Below are 23,734 nucleotides of genomic sequence, written 5' to 3' on the forward strand. Positions count from 1 at the left end.
AAATTCTGACCGTAAATACTCTACCAATAATCTAATAGTTTTGCGAGTCCATCCAGCAAGACAAGCTGATGCTCGCTTAAGGCAGTGTTTCTACAGAAACTGCGGTATTATGTAATATATTCTGACTAAAATACAGAAAATAAAAGTGCGTCGAGCTAAATGACATCGTTGCTCAGCTGGCATAAATTTAAAGTATTAACATGCTTAAATAAACAGTGATATTATAGATTTAAATTTTATACAGGCTGTCCACATTTAACAGGAACATATATTTACATTTTGCACAAAATTTCCACCTTCACAACAGAAGGAAGCATTTTTGCATGTATCAAACACCTTTCATGCTTTCACTTTCCAGAATAAATTATATTTTACGAGATAGCGTATGCAGCTTGTTCCGTCGAGACGCCTCCGCTGCCGTAGAGGGCGGCAGGAGAAATACGATGGATGCTTAAGCTAATGGCTCCCAGTTACTGGCTCCCCTTGCGGTTGCTCCTTTGCTTACATGAACTTTCCTTTAAAATCGGACGAACACTTATGCCGTGCCATCGCGTCAGCGTCCTCATATTTTATTTCTTTTTTTACAGAAACATTACACGTTTACACAAAGCAAAAAATATAAGTTTAACTATTTCACAGAAGTTCAACATTGCAATGTGGCGTGTAATTCGTGTAACATGTCCGCTGTTTTCATTCCACTTTTAAACTAGTGAAGAAAGGCGTTTGTAGGTTCCTACAAGCGTTTTCGAGCCGTTTGCTGGGGGGGATTCTTGACGAGATCTTCAACGCTGAGTATCCTGAAAATCTCATGTTTCCGTGCACTCTCACAAGCGACAAATTGCTGAGGCGGCTGTCAGCTTTGAGCAATCCTAGCCTTTAATAATTTATTGCGTTTGCCACAGCTGTGACTAAATTCGCTCGGGTTAATAAAACACACAAATGACCTCAACAGTAGGAATGACAGAGGTCAGTTGGTTTGCCAGTTGGTACAAGCTGACTCCCAACTGAAACCTAGCTAGAACCCTTTGATTCCACTTGGCCAGCAACTGGGACCCACTGACTTGCAGCATGGTAGGCACCTGGAACCAGTTCATGCCAGTTGAGTATCAGCTGGGACTAGCTAAACGAGTTAGAAATAGCTAAAATGATTTAGATTTTTCATCTATTTGGGGCGAGTACAAAGTTCTGTACTTTGACTGGCAAACTATATATGAGGATGGCTTTGGGATTAAGTGCACGATGCCACGAACAGCTTTTGAAGCATTCGACGTTGCAATACATAAACTCTGATTTTAATCATGGGATATCAGGAAGAACATGATTTGGCTGTTTTTATGATGAAACCTCGAGATCCACTATTTTTTTTTTCGAAGCATTCGGGGGCCCCTGAGAACGGAGGGCCCGGTTCATTTGAACCCTGGATAATCCGGCCCTGACTGAGATCGCACAGCACATGGACGTTTCTGTATTTCACCTCCATCGATATGCGGCTGCCGCAGGCGGGATTTGATCCTGCGACCCTGTGCTCAGCAGCCGAACGCCATAGCCATTAAGACACTGCGGCGGGTTACTCTGCAGGCTACCTAGGGCCCTACAGTGAGCCCAAACAGTAACTCCAGACCAGGATTCATAGCAGAGCCAAAGCCGCCGTGGCCAAAGCTATAAGGCATGCGGACGCAGAACCTTGTGCAGTGATATACAGTGTCCATGTTGGAGGTTTAGTTGCATGACTAGCCTGCCGTAACAGGCTGACTTGTTCTTACATGTTTATTTGCAAACTCCTCTGCTGGTTATGGGTAAGGTGATTTGAGTGGTTTTACTTTGTTTCTCGGCGTAATTCTTTTGAAGCGCTATGATTTGGATAACATACCCGGTGTTACAGAGAAGTCCACAACTAATGTATTAAAATATACTTTTTAGATATCAAGATGGCTTCTCCGGCCTATTAATGCCAGAGTGTGCGGGCATGAGAAAACAGGTGAATCATGTTAACGTTAGTAAGATGGTCACCTAATTTCTGATACCTAACTTTTTAACTATTACAGTTGGGCGCCTGGATGCAACAGGAGATTTGCAGCGGACCGTCAGTAATAGCCATATCTTTTTTTGGAATTTCTAAAACGCGATTGCCCGCAGTGATGCGACGGAACAAATTCCAGCCGCCGCGGGCCAGAAGAAAAGCGCGCATCTTACGCAAAACAATGCGCCTTTGACCTTTGTCGTTTTGTGACCTTTGCGCGCTCGAAAAGAAGCGCGCTTTTCGAAAGCGTGAGTTTCTTGACGTGACATGGCAAACATTTCTTGAGTCACAACGCCGAGAGTAATCGCGTTTTCGAAATTCCAAAGACTGGTGGCTATGACTAAATATTCGCTACAAATCTCTAATTGGAACCAGGCGCCTAAAGATAACACTTAAAAAGTTAACTATAAGAAATTAATTAACGAGTTTCCTTGTAAGCATGATTCGCTTTTTTTGTGATGCCCGCCAACAACGGTACTACTATGCCGCAGTAGCCATGTTGGCACTTAAAAAAAATGCCGCCACCGTCTGGAAGACGTTGAAGTAACGAGCGTTAGCTGTTTGGTTTACTAGAATTGATATGAATGAGATTGAAGGGAGGTACACCAATGTAAATACGAATCTGTACGTTTATTCAACCATATGATAAACACACTCACAAACATTCAACTTGTACATGTTGCAACCAACTATCACACAAATCAGTGCTTAACATCTTCACTGGCACCTTCATCAAATTCTTCACTTGATTGGTTAGACGAACTGTCTTCTTCCATAACACTTCCGTCGTCATCCATGGATTCACATTCTTCTTCTCGGCTCTTCTTAATTAGCATAAACACCGTCCTGTGATCAGTGAAGTAACTATGCCGCCATTTCGTCCCCTGACGTCATACTTACATAGTTCTACCTCTGTCCACCATATTGGACCGTGACGTCATCAGACTGAATTGTAGAAACTTTATTGATCTAAAAGATCAATGGGGTGGGATGAATAGCCCCCTAACAGAGGGCGACCTTTCCCACCCCGTACGCAAGCTTGGCTTGCGTGTTCTTGTAAGCAAGGCCACCCGGGATGGAGCCGGTAGAAGGTCTTTTGGCGTTGGATTTTCCTTACAGTCCCTTAGGATGTGTTCGTCTGTTGCTATGTTACCGCAATGCAAGCATTTGGGATCGATGGGTTGTGTGATAATTTTAGACAGAAGAATGGGGGTCATGACTGTCCCAGCTCTAGGACCTTGCATAGGCAGGAAGTTAGCTAGATAGGTCTAAGATTTTGAAGATCTAGTTTCTTGCCCGCTTTGGGAATGAATATGACCTTAGCATGTTTCCAGGAAACTGGGATAGTACCGTTGTTCAAACACTCATTGAAGAATTTTGTAATGGCTGTGATTGACACATCACCCAGGTTACGGAGGGTCTTTAGTGATCCCGTCTTGTCCCGCCGCCGAGGCGGTTTTGATAGTACTTAGCACAAGCTGGACCCCCTGTTCTGTGATTTCGTAGTCTAGGCCTGGGTTATCCGCTCCCAGATAGTCCTCAGATAGTCTCAGATAGTCCGTGTTAATGTTTGTGCATTGGAGCTCTTGTAGAAGCTCGTCATTGCTGCCTAGGTAGGCTTGGGCTATGCGGAGGAGATTTTTCTGCGCCGCTGATTTGGTACTAATTGGGTTTATAAGGTGTCTGAATAAATTCCAGATGTTTTTGCTTCCTAACTGCCTATTCATGAGGTCGCACGTGTTATTCCATTGTTCTCTGCTTAGTTGAGCTGAGTATTTCTCGATTTCGCGGTTAATTTTTGCAATTCAAAGTTTTAATTGCCGGTTGTGCTTCTGCTTAAGCCATCTATTGAGGAGAACTTTATGCGCTTCCCAGAGGTGTAACATGTGGGAGTCCGGCTTGGGCTTGTCCTCCTCTTGCTCCCCCTCCTTCGTAGCGCGGTTTGAGTCCACGCATAGCTCCTTGGACCACTCCTGAATGTTTGTAATTTCGCTAACTTTTTTCTTGTTCCGTATATATTGAAGGCTTCCCAGTTGGTAATCTGTAACTTGCGGTATCTAGCTTTGTGTTTGCCACTGATAAATGTGGTAGCAAGAACATAGTGGTCGCTGCCCGGGCAGATCTCTGTATTCCCCGACTGCGGATTTGTTACCCCTTTAACGAACGTGAGGTCTGGTGACGTGTTTCTGCAAACACTGTTGCCGATCGGGTAGGTCTGTCCGGATTGAGCATAAGGGTCAGGCCTAGCGACTGGGCGGTCTCCCAGATTTGTGCCACCTTCCTATTATGTGGCCTGTTGACATAGCCCCATGCCTCATGGGGTGCGTTGAAGTTACCCACTATAGCTAGGGGTTGTTTTCCTGCCTGTTTTGCTGCTGCTTTAATAATTCTGACTGCGTCAGAAGTAGTATCCATAGGTGGGCTGTAAACTTTTAGGATATAAGTGCATTTATCGCCTCGACTGCGTGGTAGTATTTCGATTAGGGTATATGCGATTTTGATGTCGCCAATTGCCAATTCAATTTGGTTTGCTGTCATATTTCTCTGTACCACGATGGCGGTGAGCGGTTCGCCTTTTGTGAATTCACTGAAAGTTGTGTAGCCTGATAATTTGCACTCAGCTTGTGTGTCCTGCAGACAGATTACGTCGGGTTTTGATTCCAGGTCTAGTATAAGCCCTGCGCTTGGCGGTGAAACTTCTGCAGTTCCACTGCCAAACCGTGATCTTATTCTCTGGGTCTTTGGCAGGTTCAAGTCTTGAGGCCCCAGTGATGGCCCGGGTTATCTTTTGGGCCCCTGCACTGAGGGTGGATGTGGTAGGGGTTTGTAATGTAGGCATTGGTGTGAACTGAGTGAAGACTGAAGTTAGATTCTAGATTTGCGCCGTAAGGGTGTCAATTTTGGCATTCATGCCAGATATATGCATACGCCGTGCTCTTCTAAAACTTGTTCCATCCTGGCAAATCTCTGGTTACCGTGCGTCTCGAGTGCGAGTAGGCGCGGTTCTAATTTTTCAACTTTAGAATCAAGATTGCTCTCACTGCTATCGGCTTTTCGCTTTGCGCGCGGGGAAGTGTCGGTCTCCATTTGAAAGCTGGATTGTTCGGGTGTAGCCACTTGATATTTTGTAGTTTCCTTTCCCGTGGGTTTGTGCTGGCCGTTTTTTTTCAGCTTCAAGTCGCTGGATTTTAGTGTTAGCTGCAATTAGTTGTTCTCCGAGTGATTTGACTTGGGACTGTAAGGACTTAATGACCACTACCAGCTTCCTCACCTGAGGATCTTGTGTCGCCGTATTCTCTTCCTTCCGCCCGGCATTTTGGATGTCTTGCTTCGTGGTCTTTCCGTCCTGTTTCCAAGCGACAAGCTTGGTTTGGGTTGAGCCGTGTTGATTGGCTGGCCAGTGTTCCTGGTGTAGTCGGTTAGAACTGGCGCCTCGCGTTCGGGGGTTGGTCCTGTTTCCTAGCGGCGGGAAGGAGATGTCTCTGCCGCTGGCGGTGTAGGTCTTTTCCCGGGGTCTTGACTGTTGCTGCCCTTGTCCACTATTCTTGTTTTCGGGGAGTTTGGCTTCCCGTAGGCTCTTGTGCTTTCTGCACGTAGCGGAATTTGCACTGCGCGCTATGTGTTGGGTGTGTTCCTTTACAGACGATGCAGTTCGCATTGCACGAAGGTTCCTGATCGGGTAGTGTGGGAGGATGATCTTGCCCGCACCTCGTGCATAGTAACTTCTTGGGCTTTGGGCATACGCCGGACCGATGTCCGATGCTGCGGCAGTTGAAACATGCTTCCACTCTTTCTTTGAATCGATAGGCATGGAAGGTGAACATGTGGTAGTCGACAAGTCTGGGCAGGTCTTCTCCAGCGAATGTGATTACCATGTGCGCTGTCTTGACAAGTCTTCTGGAGTTGATGATACCCATGGTTGGGTTTCTGGCTTGAACCTCCTTAAGAATGAAGTCGTCCGGCTCACCGCTAAGAGCTTTGTAGAGAATTCCCTTGGTAGAGCTGTCGGGGGCAGGCAGGTAGGAAACTACCTTGTACTTGTTTGGGCCGATGTTAATTTCCTCCACCTTTTTATAGGCAGTTGCGTTGCTGTATGCCGGAGTACTTATCGTTATGGTGTTGTTGGTTGGGTGCAGTCGCATCTTGTCCGTATGTAGCGTTTCAGGCATCAGACCAGCCGCTTGGCGTATAGCTTCGGCCAGGCGGATTGGTCCCACCACGGTCGTCTCGAGTGAATCTCCGGGTCTCATGACTATTTCATAGTCACTTTCCGGGAATCTTGGTACAAGGCGTCTCCTTAGCTTCGGCAGTGGTCTGCCTTTGTAACTCTTCGTTCCGCGGTCCGCGATTTTCTCTGCCTCTGCGTCGGGGAGAGGGATCTTTGCCTACCCAATCAACCAGCGTACATTCATCGGACGTCTGAAGTATGTCCTTACTGGATATACGGATATCCATGGGAGATCCACCGACGTCCAACGGCTCTCGCACGGACCTCTGACGGAGGTACAAATATAATTATTTAGACTGCCGACAGATATCCGTCTCGAATATCCGCCGGCGGATCTTTTGAGGATATTTGCAGGTAATGCATTCTTCACCATTATGAGGCAAGCCAAAACTACAACCACCAATCAGTGCATCTCGCAGGGCCACTGGGCTTATTAAAAGCCTGCAGAGTGTCTGAAATTGGACATACACCTTGCTGTATGTAATGTGCATGAATCTGTAAAGCAATCGACCAAAATGGCAAAGCATATCAAAGTGGGGATGATTTTATTATGACATAAATGCAGTCTTCAGTCTTCATGAGGAATTCATCAAGCTGGCCATACATATAGTTAACGCAGCAGGAAGGATACTGTACAGACCATGGTGAATTTGTAGCCAAGCCGGGGACGTCTTCTGCAGAAACAAGTAAACACTAAGTTCAGAATATGTCATTAAAGCAAGCGAATTTGACAGACACCATTCAGTTGTACGCAGTAACTCCACTGTGCCAAGTAAATTAGTCATCTGTAGCTCCGAAAGCATGTTTACATCTTGAACAACTACTAAGTTGTAAGCAACAGATGTGAAAATATTTCTTGCAAAACAAAATATTTTGCTTTCCCAAAAAAACTGCAAAAACAAATGCCCCACTGCAGAGCTTTGTACCAGTTCATGAAAAATGCGTTTACATTGCAAGGTTGACGGAATTGGTGAGCGCTATAAAAACACAGAAAAGGGACGAACACACAGGACGAAGTGCTTTCTAACAACTGTTTAATCTCAGAAGAAACATGACTATATACACATATTTGACGTCATATCATACACAGAAGAGGGAGGAACGCACGCGCTGACAAGAATGAAGGACAAACAGGTAAAAACTATGCGCGCTTACAACAGCCCAAGATTACTATTCTTGAGGTAGGTTAATTCTGTTCCCCCTAACATCACCGAAGGGGAGCTGACACATTGCTTATCTGGAGCAACGTGCATTGCAAAAGCTTCGGTAATTTCTCGTTCCCGTCTTTTTCTAGCCCTACCTATTACCTTGGTGTTTTTTAGCAAGGGTATGCATTTACAGTGTGCAAAATGAGGTGCGAGATTCCCGGATTTTGCAAGTTGTTCACATGATCTTTTGTGTTCCCGGAGCCTCTTGTTAAGGCATCTTCCCGTTTGCCCTGCGTAAGTTAGTTGGCAGCTGAGCGTAATGCTGTAAATGACGTTTTCGTCACACTTTACATAGGTGTTTTCGTGTTTGATGTTGCACCCAGGTTTCTTTTTGTGGTCTTTATTCTCGTTGACCTTTTTACACATTCCAATGAGCTTATTGGGAGCTGAAAAAACCACCTGGTCTCCGTACTTGTTAGCTGTCCTCCTTATTCTGTGGGAGATATGGTGAACATACGGCATCACGGCAGGGCGTCCCTCGTACTCGTTTTCTTAGTTTTGTGGGACCCAGTAACTTCTCTTAGTAAACTTTCAGCAATCCCGCAAAGTAACTGCTCCGGATAACCGCTCTCCTTCAATCGGGAGGCCTGTTGGTCTACGCTGTGAATTATCGAGTGGGGGCAAGATTTTTTTATAGCTAGTTTAAGGCAAGACGTAGCTATATGACCGATAATTCACAGCGTATACCAATTGACAGGTCTCCCGATTGAAGGAGAGCAGTTACCCGGAGCAGTTACTTTGCGACATTGCTGAAAGCTTACACAAAACTAAGAAAACGAGCTACGAGGGACGCCTTGCCGTGATGCTGTATGTTCACAATATCTCCCACAGAATAAGGAGGACAGCTAACAAGTACGGAGTCCAGGTGGTTTTTTCAGCTTCCAATAAGCTCATTGGAATGTGTAAAAAGGTCAACGAGAATGAAGACCACAAAAAGAAACCTGGGTGCGACATCAAACACGAAAACACCTACGTAAAGTGTGACGAAAACGTCATTTACAGCATTCCGTTCAGCTGCCAACGAACTTACGTAGGGCAGACGGGAAGATGCCTTAACAAGAGGCTCCGGGAACACGAAAGATCATGTGAACAACTTGCAAAATCCGGGAATCTGGAACCTCATTTCGCACACTGTAAATGCATACCCTTGCTACAAAACACCAAGGTAATAGGTAGGGCTAGAAAAAGACGGGAACGAGAAATTACCGAAGCTTTTGCAATGCACGTTGCTCCAGATAAGCAATGCGTCAGCTCCCCTTCGGTGATGTTAGGGGGAACAGAATTAACCTACCTCAAGAATAGTAATCTTGGGCTGTTGTAAGCGCGCATAGTTTTTACCTGTTTTTCCTTCATTCTTGTCAGCGCGTGCGTTCCTCCCTCTTCTGTGTATGATATTACGTCAAATCTGTGTATATAGTCATGTTTCTTCTGAGATTAAACAGTTGTTAGAAAGCGCTTCGTCCTGTGCGTTCATCCCTTTTCAGTATTTTTATAGCGCTCACCAATTCCTTCAAGTATGTATTTACAACTAGCCCCAGTAGTAGCTCTTTTGTCTTTTACATTGCAAGAAACCACAGCTACTCCCACAGGCAGTCACTTCCATACTGATGGTCAAAAAAATTCAAGTGCAAGAGTAGGGATCCTTACCACATCGTTGCAAGCTAGCTAATGACTTAGTTTGGGCACAATTAAGGTACACTCGCAGAGAAAAGTTTGCTGGATGTCGATTTTCCGAAAATATTTATTTTTGCATTGCCTCGCCAGGCAGTCAGCTGAAATTTGTTCAATAAGATCGAGTATCCATGTCCCCTGGCCGCATCTCCTGAACTAAAAGAATTGTTGCCATGTTCCGTCGTTGAGCGCATCGTCATCAATTACTTCGCCCTCGACTTCCGAGGTATCCATGTGTAGTGCGGACGCCCAGCCTCCAGCGAAGCGGCGTTCTCGTCGAATGCTACCCCGAACGCTGGATGCGGCGCGGTCAGATGGAAAACTGTCGAAAAATGCCAAAAGAGGCGTTTGGTCGGGGTAAACTCGGGTCACCTGATAGACTTGAGTCTGCTGGATGTACAGGCGCGCACAAAAGTAAGCGGAGCACGCAACTGTCTTCGAATATTTTTCACGCGTCACCTAATTGAAATTTCCAGCAGTGGTACGCGCATGCGGGTAGCGGAGGTTGGTGGGCTTTCTTGAAGACAAACAACGCTTCTTCATTACCAATGGAGAAAGCGTGATTGTACTTCGAACGCAATAGCGTGCTCCGTTTACTTATGACCGCGCCTGTACGTGCCGTTCACAGAAGTTGCGTTTGGTTAGATATACCGGGTCGAAGGAGCCAAAAATTGCGGAGCGCATGTGGCGTGCGTCCGCTGGCCTCGGCGTCCTGGTCGGTCCCCCTCCCCCCCAACATCATTGGCACGCGGCAGGTGGTTGTTTCTACAATGCTGTTGTAGATGGCGCTACAAGTCTCAATGCGAGATGTGCTGTTTTCTACTTGCTGCCACAGATGGCGCTGTGATCTCAGGGTGGTAGCAGACCCCACGAAATCTCGAAACGTGATGCGTAAGAGCTAACGCTCTTAAAAGTATATTTTTAAGAATCATTGGTGGGCTTCCCTGCACACCTGGTGCTCTCTAGTGTGCATTACAATAAAGATTGAAAAATCAGTGTGTCATTGGCGAATATACCTACGCAAGCGAAAGTAATACCTGTAGCCAATATAGCCAAAGCGCCCCAGTGGGCTGCGCCCTCGCAACGTTGCCCCGAGGTGGCGCACCGCGCTGACTTGGCGTCCGCCTATACTCGCAGTTGTGCTAGTTCCGCCGTAGAATGGTCGTTCAACTAATTGTTTCGATTAGTATTATACAATTAGATTCAAGGGGTAAAAATCTGGCACTATTTCTTTAGTTTAAATTGGGTACAAATCGGGTTATTCAGCAAAAATTTCCATAGTTCTGTTTTGTTTTCGTGCGCTTTTCTTTTTTGTAGCGCTCGTTTTTGTGCGAGACATAGAACGCCCTATTTCTGGCTCAATATTTCACGAACAACATGAAAATGACTGGTTGCGGAGAAAGAAACTGTTCACAAATGAATTTTTTCTAATCTATTACAATTATTTCCTCGCGTAAACTGTCGATCTCCTACGCAGCACTTCGCGTGCATGCAAGGCAGCTGCATGCCTTCGTACACTCCGAAAACAGTCATGTAACACCACAGAGGGTATTTGAAACGGGCAAGAAAGAGCCCTAGAGAAGGACGTCAGTAGCGTGGACAGCGCTTGATACACGATGCCTAAATAAATGCCCAGCCACCTTTGTTTTGGCGGCTCGCTTCTAAAAGTTACTTTTCGAACGTCAAATTGGGTTACGTCATGAATAACAAGCGTTGAGAGATGTTAGACCACCAGGTGAGCAAACATTCCCCTGGAATAAGCAAAGAATATCAGCTAATTTTCGTTCGACGTCTTCAGCTTTGTTCAGGAAAACGTACGTTCTCTTAGCTCTTTCATACAGTATGTGAATATATTGACGAGGCCCCTCATTCCCTTGTCCTTGTGTGTACTCTAGAAGGGGCATTTTCAGGGAAAAATCTGGTTTAACCCGAATTTCAAGAAATGCGTTCGGGATGCAAGAATCGGATAAAATCGGGTTTCACCCGACAACGAAGGGCTCTATATATAACTTACGCGCCTGGTTGCTCTAGCCGACCGCCAACGACATCGATATAATGCAGTTATGTAATATGGCGATTGCTAACAAAACGCAAAAGGCGCCCGTGTGCTGTGCGATGCCTGTGCACGTTAAAGATCCACAGGTGGTCGAAATTATTCCGCAGCCCTCTACTACTGCACCTCTTTTTTCCATTCTTCTCTCATCTCTCCTTTGAAGGGACAGTGAGGAGAGCACTATTAATATTTTTTTATAGCAAAATCCGATAGTTCGGCATGTCATGGCTTTGTTGCCACTTGGCCGGCAGCGAAAAATGCATTTATTTCTAAGAAATTTGGATTCGAAGTTGAAAAAGTTTTTCCCGCTGCTCTTATTCAAACTTGGGATTCTCCTATGACGACAGAGGACTAAGTGACGCGAAATATGACGTGAACACATGGAGGAAAAAAAACTAGGAGAGAGTGCGCTCAGCCTCTGCAAGCCATCCTCCTCTGACGCCGCTGCCGAGGGCCCTTTTGCGCACTGACTCTTGGGAAATAGGCCCTCCGCAGTTACCAGACTGCCAACCAGCGGTGCTTTTTAGTGAACGCCCGTGCTCCGATGTAGCGTAGAAGCGCAGCGCCTGTGTTGCAGAGGAATTCCTTTCGTCTTTATACACACATACGGAGCGTTTATTTCAGCAGATGCTATAAGCGGAGAACTCCGGCACGCTGCGCAAGATTCTATTTCTCGGGCAGGCGGACTTCGGCCCGCCCATGGGCCCGCCGTTCTCCGCTATTCTCGAGGCACAAGTCGCGCCGAGTACGCTCGCGCACATACGCGATTCCGACGTGAAATGCAGCAGTGAAGTATTTCTCTCTCTCGCTGTCGAGAGAGAGTGCCGGCGGCTTTACGTCTGCCCCTGCGCGCGGTCTCCCGGCCGCTGCGCACAATCACTTACAAAAAGAAGTAAACTGTATGTATACTACGTAGCCGCGCGCACGCAGCGTCCTGTCTCGGACTAATCGCGCGCTCGGCACACTGCACTAGCGACCGAGGTGGGGCGCCCGGCCGCGTATACCGTCCGAGGTAGCACCCACGGAGCGTTCGTGTCACGCGTGCACTATCTGACGAAGAGCAAGCGGGAAGTCAAGTCCGCCTGCTCATGAACGCACAGAGGCTCACTATTGTTATGTCACGGGTGCGCGCATTGCCGCGCGGCCACAGGAGCGCTTCGAGACTGTCCGGGATGATTCCGAGCGCCCTGTAGGCCGCGAGCATCTCGCGACGCGGCACTGCAGAAGCGGCACAGCGAAGGAGCATGTGCTCCAATGTCTCCACTGCGCCGCAGTCAGTGCACGCGTCGCTCGGGGATGGTGGCCGCTGCAGCGAGCGAGCAGTTTGCGCTCACCACGGAGCCGTCAATGAACACAAGCAGATGGTCACGCAGTTGCTCGTAGAGCGAGAGAGCGAAACCGAAACCGAAATCCGGCTAAGAGCTACCGCTGCCTTGTCACGTGAGGGCCTATTTCCCATGATTCTTTCCATTATATTTTTTATGACTAGGCTTCAAGATTGTGACGTCATGCTCCCTCCTAGTTTTTATTCCTCCATGCGTGAACATGACGTGACGCAGACTCCGTGATTTCTGGCAGCCAGCAGTGCGGCCTAGCAGCAGCCGAAAAGAAAGCTACCGCCGGCCGCACGTTGAAGGCATCTATCGGCTATTGCGGCCGTCGCTACAGTCGCTTCGCTTACGTTTGCACCGGCGTTTTGCCAGCGTTACGATGGATCTCGTTCTCGAAGTCGTCAACGAAGTTCTCGCAAATAGACACCTTTAGCATACCGTGTACCTTGTTACGGCTAGCGGAATACCGGGAGCCCGCCTAACGCCGGTGAGCACGCGCTGATTGGTCCCGATGCTTCAGGCGCGCGCGTAGCTGCCGGGTACGTGGCGCCATCTGGCGACGTCAAGGAGATTTGCGCATGCATTGGCTGCGCCTCAGTGATTTGTGCTTCTCGTGTCCTAGCGTTGCTAGAACCATTGGTTCTAGCAACACTGTTTTGTCCTATGATGTCATGACGCTTGTACTTGCGAGTTTGGCCTGTGGCGGCGATACCTGTATTTTGGTTCTTGCTCTTTTCTACGTTACAAGAGCTTTGTTGTCAGTATGAGTGGCGTTTTTGTAATCAGGAGCTGGTATTCCGTCGATACAAGCCAACTTCGATTTCTCCTCAGTGTCCCTTAAACCCTTCCCTTACGGCGCGGTTCGGGTGTCCCCTGAGATATGAAAGACAGTTACCGCGCCATCTCCTTTTCTCAAAAATCAATTAAAAATTTTTTTTTTATAACAGCGAGCTACAAATCTCTGATTACAACAAGCGCCTTAATACTTCGAAAGGTAAATATTTGAATTGACGTCTTTTATGATGTCTTCCTCCACTCGTATATACAATGCTGCTGCAAAAGCTGTTCTCCCTTTTGCGGTACAGCATTTGATTGTGCACGCGACTTCAAAAAAAAAAATTTTGAACAGCCTAGCGCTGTCTTCATGATGTGATGCCGACTGCATTCCAAATTCCTGCTGGACAGAATGGCAGGACCATATCGTGTCCAGAAAAAAGAACCGATTTCGAAAACAATATAGAGAGACGTTGCGAAGGTCTATACGGTGTGTAGGAAGCACTGTGTGGTGCTGTCACTTTTCTTTCTTCTCTGATGCAGTGGGACGTTTTATGAAATGACACTGTAGCCGATTTTTAGTTGCAGAAACAGCTTCAGATGGTAAGAAAAATAGTTGTGCATAAATATATTTGATACACAAATAATTCTGCAATTTCACGAGCGTCGAAGTGTACAATGTGCGCGAATTTCTAATGGTTCTGGGCCATCCGTGTTGTTTTTATTAAATAGAGGGCTCTAAATACAAATTTTCAGATTTTTCTCGATAGCAGAACATAATGCGTGTCTGAAAGGGTTTTACTTCAGAGGTTCCAAACATATCATTGGCAGGCTTTGCTGAAACACGTGCTGCATATAAATCTTTTGCTCACGTTACACAGGATGGTGTGCATATGCAAAGCACGGTACGGGTAGCTCCAGTATGGAAGGAAACACATTATCTGATTTTAGCCAAAGACTGCTCCAAACGGATCAGTGAAAAGCACCCTTTTTCTTTTGTTCTGGATATTATTTCTCTGGTTGGATAATGCCTACGCGACATTTTCAACTTCAGCGTAGGAGCTAGACTTTGTTTGTGTGTGCAAACCGACCGCTCTCTTTCATACCAAAGCTGCCTGTCTGCACTAATACTGGCTATAATTATTTGCAATGATTTGCAATGATTTCCCAGTAAAAGTTCAGACTCAGCGCAGGGCTACCCATCCTTTCTACAGGCTTCAGCACTTCACACTCCTTTTTCAAAATCATTTCATTTGTTGAAGTGCCCGTTTTAACACGTAATTAGGAAGGAAACATGCTACTGGTCCAGCCAATACGCTATTATGACGTGGGCATAATTGCAAGCCAGTTTGGTGTTCTCGAGTAAACAGCAGCAACAAGGCATCGACAGAATTCTTGGCAGGAAAGGTGTACCACTAAGGCAAAGGCAAAGCACTAAGGCAAAGCATTTCGTGGACTGCGTGAAGCTTCAGCGCGTTTCTGTTGTTGGTGGCGAAACTTGTGGCACCAAATTAAGCGATAGAAACCCATAAAGTTCTGCAGCGCCCTTGCTGCACAAGGATTTACAGTGGCGCAGGGCGAAGAGAGAGATGCAATGCCATGGAAACAAAATCGCAAAAAGCACTATTATTCCCCTTGGCATGCTAAGCCCAGGCATTATTTATTCCTAGCAGCTGAACAAAACCTCCTAACAGGCCGACAGACAATCAGCATACACATCTAGTACCAAAGGAGGCGCAGTGTTTGCTTGGCGAGAAGCTGTTGATGCCAGGCCATAAGCGATTCCAAAAAGGAACAGACACAAAGAGTGGGACCTGTCGCCCACACTGGCTTCACATCAACACCATTCCTCCAGAACATATTAAGCACTTACAACTATTACAGGATACAACAATCATTAGCCGGCAAGGGGGAACAATCAACAGAATTTTTCGGGCTAGCAAGAACGCCCCCCTCCCCCTCAAATGCGCAAGTAAGATCAAAGTTTTTTCAAACCAAGTAACTAAAGCATTTAAGCAGTTGCGGCAATTGACAAAAAGGCCCCAAAGGAATTGGGTACTAATAGCAAGATTGAAACAAAAGGCACGCATTACCTCTGCAGTTTGGGCAATGCCTGCCTGTCTGCATGTACAATGGCATGTGATTCACATGCAGAAAGCAAGCACAAAATATATTGGCTTTGATGAAAGGGTGTAGTAACTGTCTCGCTTCTCGGTGAACACCCAGACCATGCCGCGAGGTAAGTGACGTAGGGAGTGAAAGGACGGAGAGAATAAGGTGCCCTAGTGAAGGGCTCCGGAATAATTTCGACCATCTGGGGACCTTTGACGTGCACCGACATTGCACAGCACATGGGTACCTATTGCTTTTCACCTCCACTTAAATGCGATGAAATGCGGCCACTACGGCCAGAATTGAACCCAAAGAGGTGTGTGGTCTGTTCACCTCCCCCAAAAGCTTTGTTTAGTGTTGGCAAAAGATTTTTTTAAAGGCGGTACTTAAGCCCCCGTGCGTGTACTTACGTAACTAAAATTCTAAGCCATTAGCAATAGTTAAGAAAACAGTTTTGTCAACAGAAGAATGAGGTAAGCAAAATTATGCAGTCTATTTTGAAGGCTATTCATGCATTAGTGGGGCAAGTTGCATATATTGCTTATGGTTTGCATGTGCAACCTCCAGCACACCGAAATTAAAGGAGATGTTTTCTGTACACACGCAGTTCTTGATCGAGCACTATTTCTATATGCAGAAAGCCCTCTCTACTTCAACAATGAAGCAAGCATCACCAGCAGTGCCATATAAGCTGCTCACGAAGCATTAAATATGCAAAAAAAATAAAAATAAATCAAATTCTCAGGCTGAGTGTTGTAAAGCTACACCAGGCTGTTTCTGGCTCCAGCCAAAGACAGCCACACGTCACCATTTCAGGTCCAGGCTGGCATCCTGATGCTTTGCAGCAGACGGTGCCAGTTGTCCCTGGCCATGCCTTCGAGCAACGCCTGCAACTTCTGTGCTTTCCAGCCAATGCAGCCACGCATCCAGACAATGCTGTTGCAGGCCTGCTGCTGCCTACACCTGTTTTGCAACCCAAGCTATGCTCACCCCAATAAATATTTCTTTCAAAGACAAGACGCTTGACATTAAGATTCATTGAATGACGATAATTCATACACTTGTGAGCAGTCATTCATAAATGCATACATAAGAATCAAAGCCTAAGGCTGTACATCATGTCTCCCCAGGAATGCGATATATATAAAAGGCAGTCGCTCTGTAAAAGTGACATGCAAGAAGTGCTACTGTGGAAGCCTCCATCAGACAAACCTGGAAAGCTCCTGTACTTCAGTACACGTTACCACATGTCTCTATGCAGAAAGTATATAGTTAGATGCTCTGAAATCCATGATTGTGATAAGGATGCTCATAAAAGTTGGCCTTAGTACAGCTTCTATCAGACTTAACCCAAACATACATGGTAATCTGAGTGGTCTAATACAATTAACACAGCCTTTTAGTGAGTAAACGTTAACAGTACTGGAAATAATAGTAACCTGGCCAGCAAATGCATAGTACTAGCTCTGAAAAGCTCAAGACTGATAAACAGCAGAAATGAAAAGGTAAATAAAGCATGTTCAGATTAAGTGCGACTGTTGTTGCACAGCACTATAAATGAAACAAAAAAAAAAAAATTAGCACCTGGCCTATGAAGTAGAAAAATTCAAGCATATCAGCATATTTAAATGCAACTGTTAAACCCCTACAACTGGCACTCACTGATCCCCAGCCCTATATCATAAAGAGAAGAAAAGGCTAAGCAACTCTGGAAAAAAGTAACAAACCAAAGCAAGCTGCCATTTCGTAGAATAACACAAAGAAGAGGTAAGTAATCAACTCAGGATGCCCACTGAGATACTGTCTTCAACACAGAAACTGAATTCTAGCCAAAAAAAAAACACACTAAATTACACATTTATTTAATAACATTAACAACATTTTCAGTACAAACAAGCATAAAACAGAAAAACATAGTTAATCAGTTCTATGCCATGTGCGCATTTATTAATTAGCATGTGAATCATCCCCAGTGATAACATATTCATCTTTGAACAAGATGTCTAGCAATTGCACTGCTGTTTATTTATAACCACAAAGACTTCTGCGCACAGTGGGATGTCAATCACAGAGTCCATGGAACAAGCAAGCACTAGCACTAACTAGCATAAAAAATAATGTATGTGCGTGGTTTGAACATATAAAGGCATGCACGTCTTGTAGCTGATGATATTACAATATTACATGCCAGAACAAAGTTTCTGAAAAGAACAACAATAAGTGGAAAACTGTATTTCACAAGAAACTGTGCAGTTTCCAATCCAAGAAACAGCCGATAGCAATGCTGTGTAGGAAAGCATAAATGCTTTACACAGTCAGAAAACATAACTGACATTTATAGAAAAAAATACATTTTCCAAGAGCAGAATCAATAAACATATATACCACATGAACTAGGCAAATCCCGCATTATTTAAGGCAACTCCTTTCAGTACACTATCACACTGAACTTCTTGCTAGAATGCTGACATCCTTTTATCAGGCATGATCTGATCAATTTTACCATCAAAAGCATAGGACCAATAAAAAAAAGAAAAAAAAGAGACCATACAACAAGAAAACACTTATATACCGCACCTTTAGGTGTCACTGATTTCTGAAAGTTACGTAACAACTAAAGTATTGTTCCTACAGGCAGACTTCTCTGCCATGTTTTGCAAGGACAGTAGAGCCCAAGCATCTAGATGAAAATTTTATCACGTCTCTTCCACTTGACGGAATACCTCACACCAACGATCTTCATATACATTTCCACATGCACACAAGGTTAACACAGCCATTTCAGACAAAGCTTTTAACTGCCTGCCTTCAGACAACCATAAAACTAAATGAACAAATGCTCCTGCACGAGCTGTTTGTCAAGGATAGTGTTACACTATATTACAATGCCAATGCACCCAGAGTGCACTACGTATTTTTGTTTTCATGCTGCTGCTCTTTATGCTCGGAAGAGGGTGGCTGTGCCGCAGCATCAGTGCTGGCTGCCTGCTGTTCTTTGTTCTTGGCCTGCAAGACTTCCTCTTTGATGAGAAGCTCAATGATCTCCTTCATCTGGGCTGGGCTCACCTTGACGTTCTCACGGCCGAGAGTGTCAATCACCTGCACATGCAAAGACACCTGCTTCAGTGTACAGCCCTTGGCATACGATTTGTAGCGATGTGCAGATGCAAATTTTCGGTTGCTTGCGAAGCAAATACAAATAAAAACTGAGTGTGAATTGAACAGAACATTATCAAACATACACAATGTTAGCTTAAATTACAAATTCAACGCATTTTACAAAACACAGTCATAAAAAGAAGCTGATATGCAGCACTGCAAACATTTTATTTACGAACGTCTGCATAAGTGTGCAGCATTAAAATGTATCATATGATATTTTGACTTAAAGGTGCACTCAAGAGGAATCTGAACACGTCTTTTCACCGCGGGAAATCGATCTACACGTTCCGAGCATTCTTAGAAAACTTCGAATTATTGTCCTGTGCGGCCGATTCCCATAATTTAAATCGGATTAAACGTCCCGGCTCCCGCCTTTATTTGAACTCGCCACAGACAGTAGGAGGACTCAACTAACGCATGGACTGCCTTTCAGGCAATCGCGTGGCGGCTTCGCTTTCGCTTTTGTTTAGTTTTTTAGGTTTCCATGAATAAACAGATCCAGTCAGAGGCTACATGGCCGCAAGTTAGGCCCACGGAAACAAAAATACGCGTGGACTCTTTGCTCTCGTTGATCGCTATGTATCATTCCGCCACTGGCAGAGCAACAAGCCGCCGCGAGACTGGCTCTGAAAGGTTGGTTGACTCCTTCTACCGTCTGCAGTAAGTTAAAAAAAAAGGCGGGAGCCGGGACGCTTAATCTGATTTAAATTATGGAAACTGACCACATAAGACAATACTTCGAAGTTTGTAAGAATGCTCGAAACGTGTAGATCCAGTTCCCGCAGTAAAAAGACGTGCTTAGATTTCTCTTCAGTGCCCCTTTAATGATTACATGAGAAGTAAACTTAACAGAGTTTGTTGAGAAGGAATCCATGCTGTACATATATTCAGCCAGGAGAGATGCTCTTATCCTTGTCACAACTCTACCATACACTGAAAAGAAGAATTTGCTAAGCTCATAGTGGCTGAATTGCCAGTCATCTCCTTGCCAGTGGCATAGCACCCAGCAGGCAAAAGGAATAAAACACCCACTGAATGGACAAACAGCAGCCGCTTGAAATTCCTTCCCGATTCGTTCCCAGCACCAGAAGACAAAGCACGAGCTGCCTGAGCCAGCATATTTTTTGATGAGGTGCTGCAAACTTGGCCACCATGTCTTGGTTTCATAGTATTAGCCTTCCTCATTGAGCTCATTAAAGCTTTTACATTGCTATGAGGACTAGTGCAGCAACATGATTAGTAATATTTCTGTGTTGTACATGAACAAAACTTAGATGATTTGGCTCCAAGTTTTCACAATCGCTTTAAATTCTGCACATGAATTTTCGTGCCACATTAAATGTTCCCAAGAGTGTTGGTGAAAACTAATGCCATTCAAATTATGCATTCACTAAAGCTGCAGACTTCAGTTTGAGGAAACTTCCAGAAAATGTTTCACTGGGGCAGACTGTGTTTTGGTTACTGAAGCAGACTTCACTGCTGCAATGAGGCAAATGCATACAACATGAAAATGAAAGTATGCCACAAGACATCCCCATCACACTACCCAGCATTGCACACGGGGCTCCACTCTACATAATGCAGTCGTGTAGGGTGGCATCATGCCCTCTTGCAACATTTACGTCTGCATCCACTCATTTTTTATCCCAATCAGTTTAAGAAAAAAGTAGTTTGTAGGTTCAAATATACAATTTTTCTCTTTTCTAGCTAAAGGTAAATCGAGAACACCGCAGAAGCGTATGCTTCTGTACATGTGCAGCGATTCAACTGACTCTGCTAGTATTCTCGTCCATTCATGCACAGCCTCACATCTTCTATCATTCTGATCTAAGACAATATACAGCTTAGATGGTCGCACTTCATTTGTTTCCTTTCTTTGCAGGCATGTTCACCAAGGTGCATGTTCAAACCCAGTTGAAAGCATCATAGCCGTCGACGACAATGACATGCATTCTGCTCTGATACGCTCCGTTCTTTATGCACGAGCTGTGCAAATTAGCTGTGCCAAAACCAATGGCAACTGGTGTTGGGCATCAGCTCATTTGTGTTGACAGGTCTAATCAGGCAATAAATTAAAGGAGCGACAGGCAGATGCAAGGTATTGCACCATCGTGCCTTTGCGGCATACTGGCAACTGACACTATTAGGAAAAATTAAGTTCACTTATGTAATAGTGCGAGATCTTGTCAATTTTAATAGTGAAAGCAGTTTTGAAATGCCATATTGCGTGATCATGCATGCAGGTGATGAGTACATTTTAAAGCTGTTATTCATAATTTAAAAAAAAAAAAAAACGAATACCAAATACTTCAAGGAATAAAACCATGATGCAAGCCGAGTCAAATGCTAACTGCTACTATTCACAAACTACTCGAAATTCTCAAACCCTCATGTAAATCCCTCACCCAAGGGCCCTTGAGGTATCTGAAATAAATAAATAAATTTTAACACCACTAATTACCTGGCTTGCAGCTAATTATATGGCCGTATATAATGCATGGTGATTCACCATAATAGTGCCCTTTCGTCAACGGACTAGAGAAATGTAACAAATATGACACACAGTCAGAAAGTATAGTAAGAATCTGCATATCTTATGAACCTGAATACTATAATGCGAGAGGCAAAGTGGTGACAGCAAACAGAAGAATAGCATCACACATACTCTACTTCATGTTATTATTTACTTCCACCACACACTACCAGCGTTTCTATTGCCTTATAAAAAATTACCCTAGTTGGATGCGCCCCACAGAGGAATATAACCTTTCCTGCCTTTTTGAGTGTTGGGGATTTTGATTTCATGCCTTACGATTCTCTCTTGCGCAGAGCATTCTTATGAACTGCATATGATATGAGGTCCAAATTTTACAACACTGCCTCTAAGATGAAAAATTATTGTTATATGCAAATTCTGACGGCAACCCTACTGTTAATTCAGAATATAGCCTGCATGCTAACAGACATAATCTGATGGATTTTATTTCACCCCACTAGCTTTGGTGCACTATGGCACCCCTATAAAGCCTCAGTACTATGAAAACAGTACCTACTCTGTCTGCCACTCAGAAGAAAACTGAGAAGGCACACAAGCTTCTCTATTCCACTTCAACACTCTCAGATGATTGCCCATTTATTTTTAGCTCCTGTTAATAAAAATGAGTGGCTTTCTGCTTCTCTTTCATGGCACATGTTTTAAAAAAAAGCCATTAGAAAGTTTTAAGCAGATAGCACAATTTCCATGAGTCTGCTCATCAGGTGTACACAGGCCTTTCTAAAGGGCAAGAAAAGCATATCACTAAGTTAAGATGTGGCCGCAGCACTGAACGAGAAACAGTGTTTGCACTCCATTCTGCACGAATAAAACAAAAGCTCTGACAGCAGTAATTTTTATTACTTTTTTTTTGCAATTAAACATGCATTACGAGGTTACTTTTCACTTTGGCTTCATAAAATAAATCCCTTCAAACTTCAAAGCTTAGATGACATGTTATGAAATCTGAGTCCTCATGTCATTTCTATGGTTCTCCTGATCAAGAACCCACATTACAATGTTTCACACAAGACGGCACCCTTAACTGCGCTTGAGTACAGTTACAAGGAAAATAAAAAATTTGTTTTGGCAGGATAACTTGTGAAGCTGGTGCCATTACCTGAAAAAACACATTGCAAGATGCAGCCAATGTTCATACTCTTATGCTGCAAAAAAAAATGCAACTGACAGCCCATAAGCGCCACTACTAAGCATCATAAGCAGCGCTCAATAAAATTAAAACTGAGATGAAGTTTTTTCATTGCCTATTGATGGATGTCCACAGCAACAATGAATTAACAGTACCTGAAACCACAGCTCCTAAAAACCGAGGCAACTATACGTTCCTACCAGCACACCTTTTCAACCCTATGTATCATGAAACCTGAATTGTCCCAAGCAAACCCTGCACCGTCTTCTTTTGTTCACTTCAGAAGACTGATGGTCCCCTGCACTGTAACCATTGTTGGTTAAATATGCTCCCTGTGGGGGGAAAACATACCTTCAAGACATGGTCAATCTTCACAGCACCATCATGGTCGATGTCCAGTGTGTCCAAGAGGTCGGTGATCATTTCAAGACGTGTGTCACTAGATGACTTCTGGATGCGCCGCATAGCTAGCACCAGGTCGTTGATCTCAATCAAATTGTCCCTGGGTGCAAAGCATAGACAATGACACAATCAAATAAAGGATCTGCGGCTTAGATAGAAGAGTGGTAATACGGGCTGCTTGGTACATGTTGACAGAAAAGCAGTAACAGTGCTTTTTTGTAGAGTGGGCAGAGAACGAGACAGACTCTGTCCTCAGTCGTTCTCTGTCAAGTCTTAAAAAAAGAGCTCTTACTTCTTTTCAGTCTTTTCCATCAGCTTTAATAAATCGATATACCTAAATAATGTGAAACAATGCTCTGTCACTAAGAAAAGATGTGGTCATCCCCACCCCACAAGAATTCTGCTAAAGCATAAGTGCTTGTGCTAGACAGGCCAGACAAAGAAACAGAAGTTTGGCTGTACTGTAACAAATTCCTACTCCCTTCTCATGCAAATTTTATACATAAAAAAAAATATGCCGCTTGCCACCTTTGGGTGGCAAGCGGCATAAATATCTCCCTGTGGCAGCCACCTTCCAGGTGGCATTTCACTCTGCTTCTTGGACAACTGGTTACGCCAACTAAGACGACTATGACACGCAAGCCAGAAACAAGTGCCTAAGAGCTGCGCTCTAAAATTTCCTTTCAGCACCTCTTCCAATCTACTTTCATCTTTCACAGTCATATAAATTGAATGAAAAGCTGATCAAAACCCAGCTACCCCTGTTCAAAAATGAAATCTGCAACAAAAAATTGTTCCAGGTCCACCTCAATACAATCAGCAGAGAAAGTGCCACATACTACCTTTTAGCCATCTGCAAAACACTTGATAGTGTGGTTAGCCCCTCCTACTCCACATCTCTGCTGACACTGTGTCTCAAGTTGAAGGGCCGCCATGGCTTCTATGTCCTGACTGGTAGCCAGCAAGGTTTGCACACTGCCAAGAAGCGTACTAGACATGGCACGCAGCTCCAATAACCTAGGCCAGATATGTACTATTCCTCAAGGCAATGTTGGCATCCAAAAAGAAAGGCAAAGGATTGTGCACACTG

At 44.7% G+C, this 23,734-nt stretch overlaps 2 protein-coding genes across 2 annotated transcripts in view; one reads left to right on the top strand and one right to left on the bottom strand.

Annotated features, from left to right (window-relative positions):
* Nucleotides 1–16,387, top strand: part of CCAP (Crustacean cardioactive peptide) — a 56,152-nt gene extending 39,765 nt beyond the window's left edge. The window contains exon 5 of the mRNA XM_089580052.1: nucleotides 16,214–16,387. The gene's annotated coding sequence lies outside the window, so the exon portion shown is untranslated. The remainder of the gene's footprint in view (nucleotides 1–16,213) is intronic.
* Nucleotides 16,388–17,236: 849 nt separating this feature from the next.
* Nucleotides 17,237–23,734, bottom strand: part of Letm1 (Leucine zipper and EF-hand containing transmembrane protein 1) — a 40,563-nt gene continuing 34,065 nt past the window's right edge. Inside the window, exons 11-12 of the mRNA XM_089580051.1 lie at nucleotides 22,594–22,744; nucleotides 17,237–18,496 (exon numbers count right to left, since the gene is read on the bottom strand). Coding sequence (XP_089436177.1) covers nucleotides 18,305–18,496; nucleotides 22,594–22,744 — 343 coding nt within the window. The 3' untranslated portion in view covers nucleotides 17,237–18,304. The remainder of the gene's footprint in view (nucleotides 18,497–22,593; nucleotides 22,745–23,734) is intronic.

Source organism: Amblyomma mixtum, chromosome 3 (assembly GCF_055824585.1).
Source record: "Amblyomma mixtum isolate Tamu chromosome 3, ASM5582458v1, whole genome shotgun sequence".
NCBI classification, from domain to species: domain Eukaryota; kingdom Metazoa; phylum Arthropoda; class Arachnida; order Ixodida; family Ixodidae; genus Amblyomma; species Amblyomma mixtum.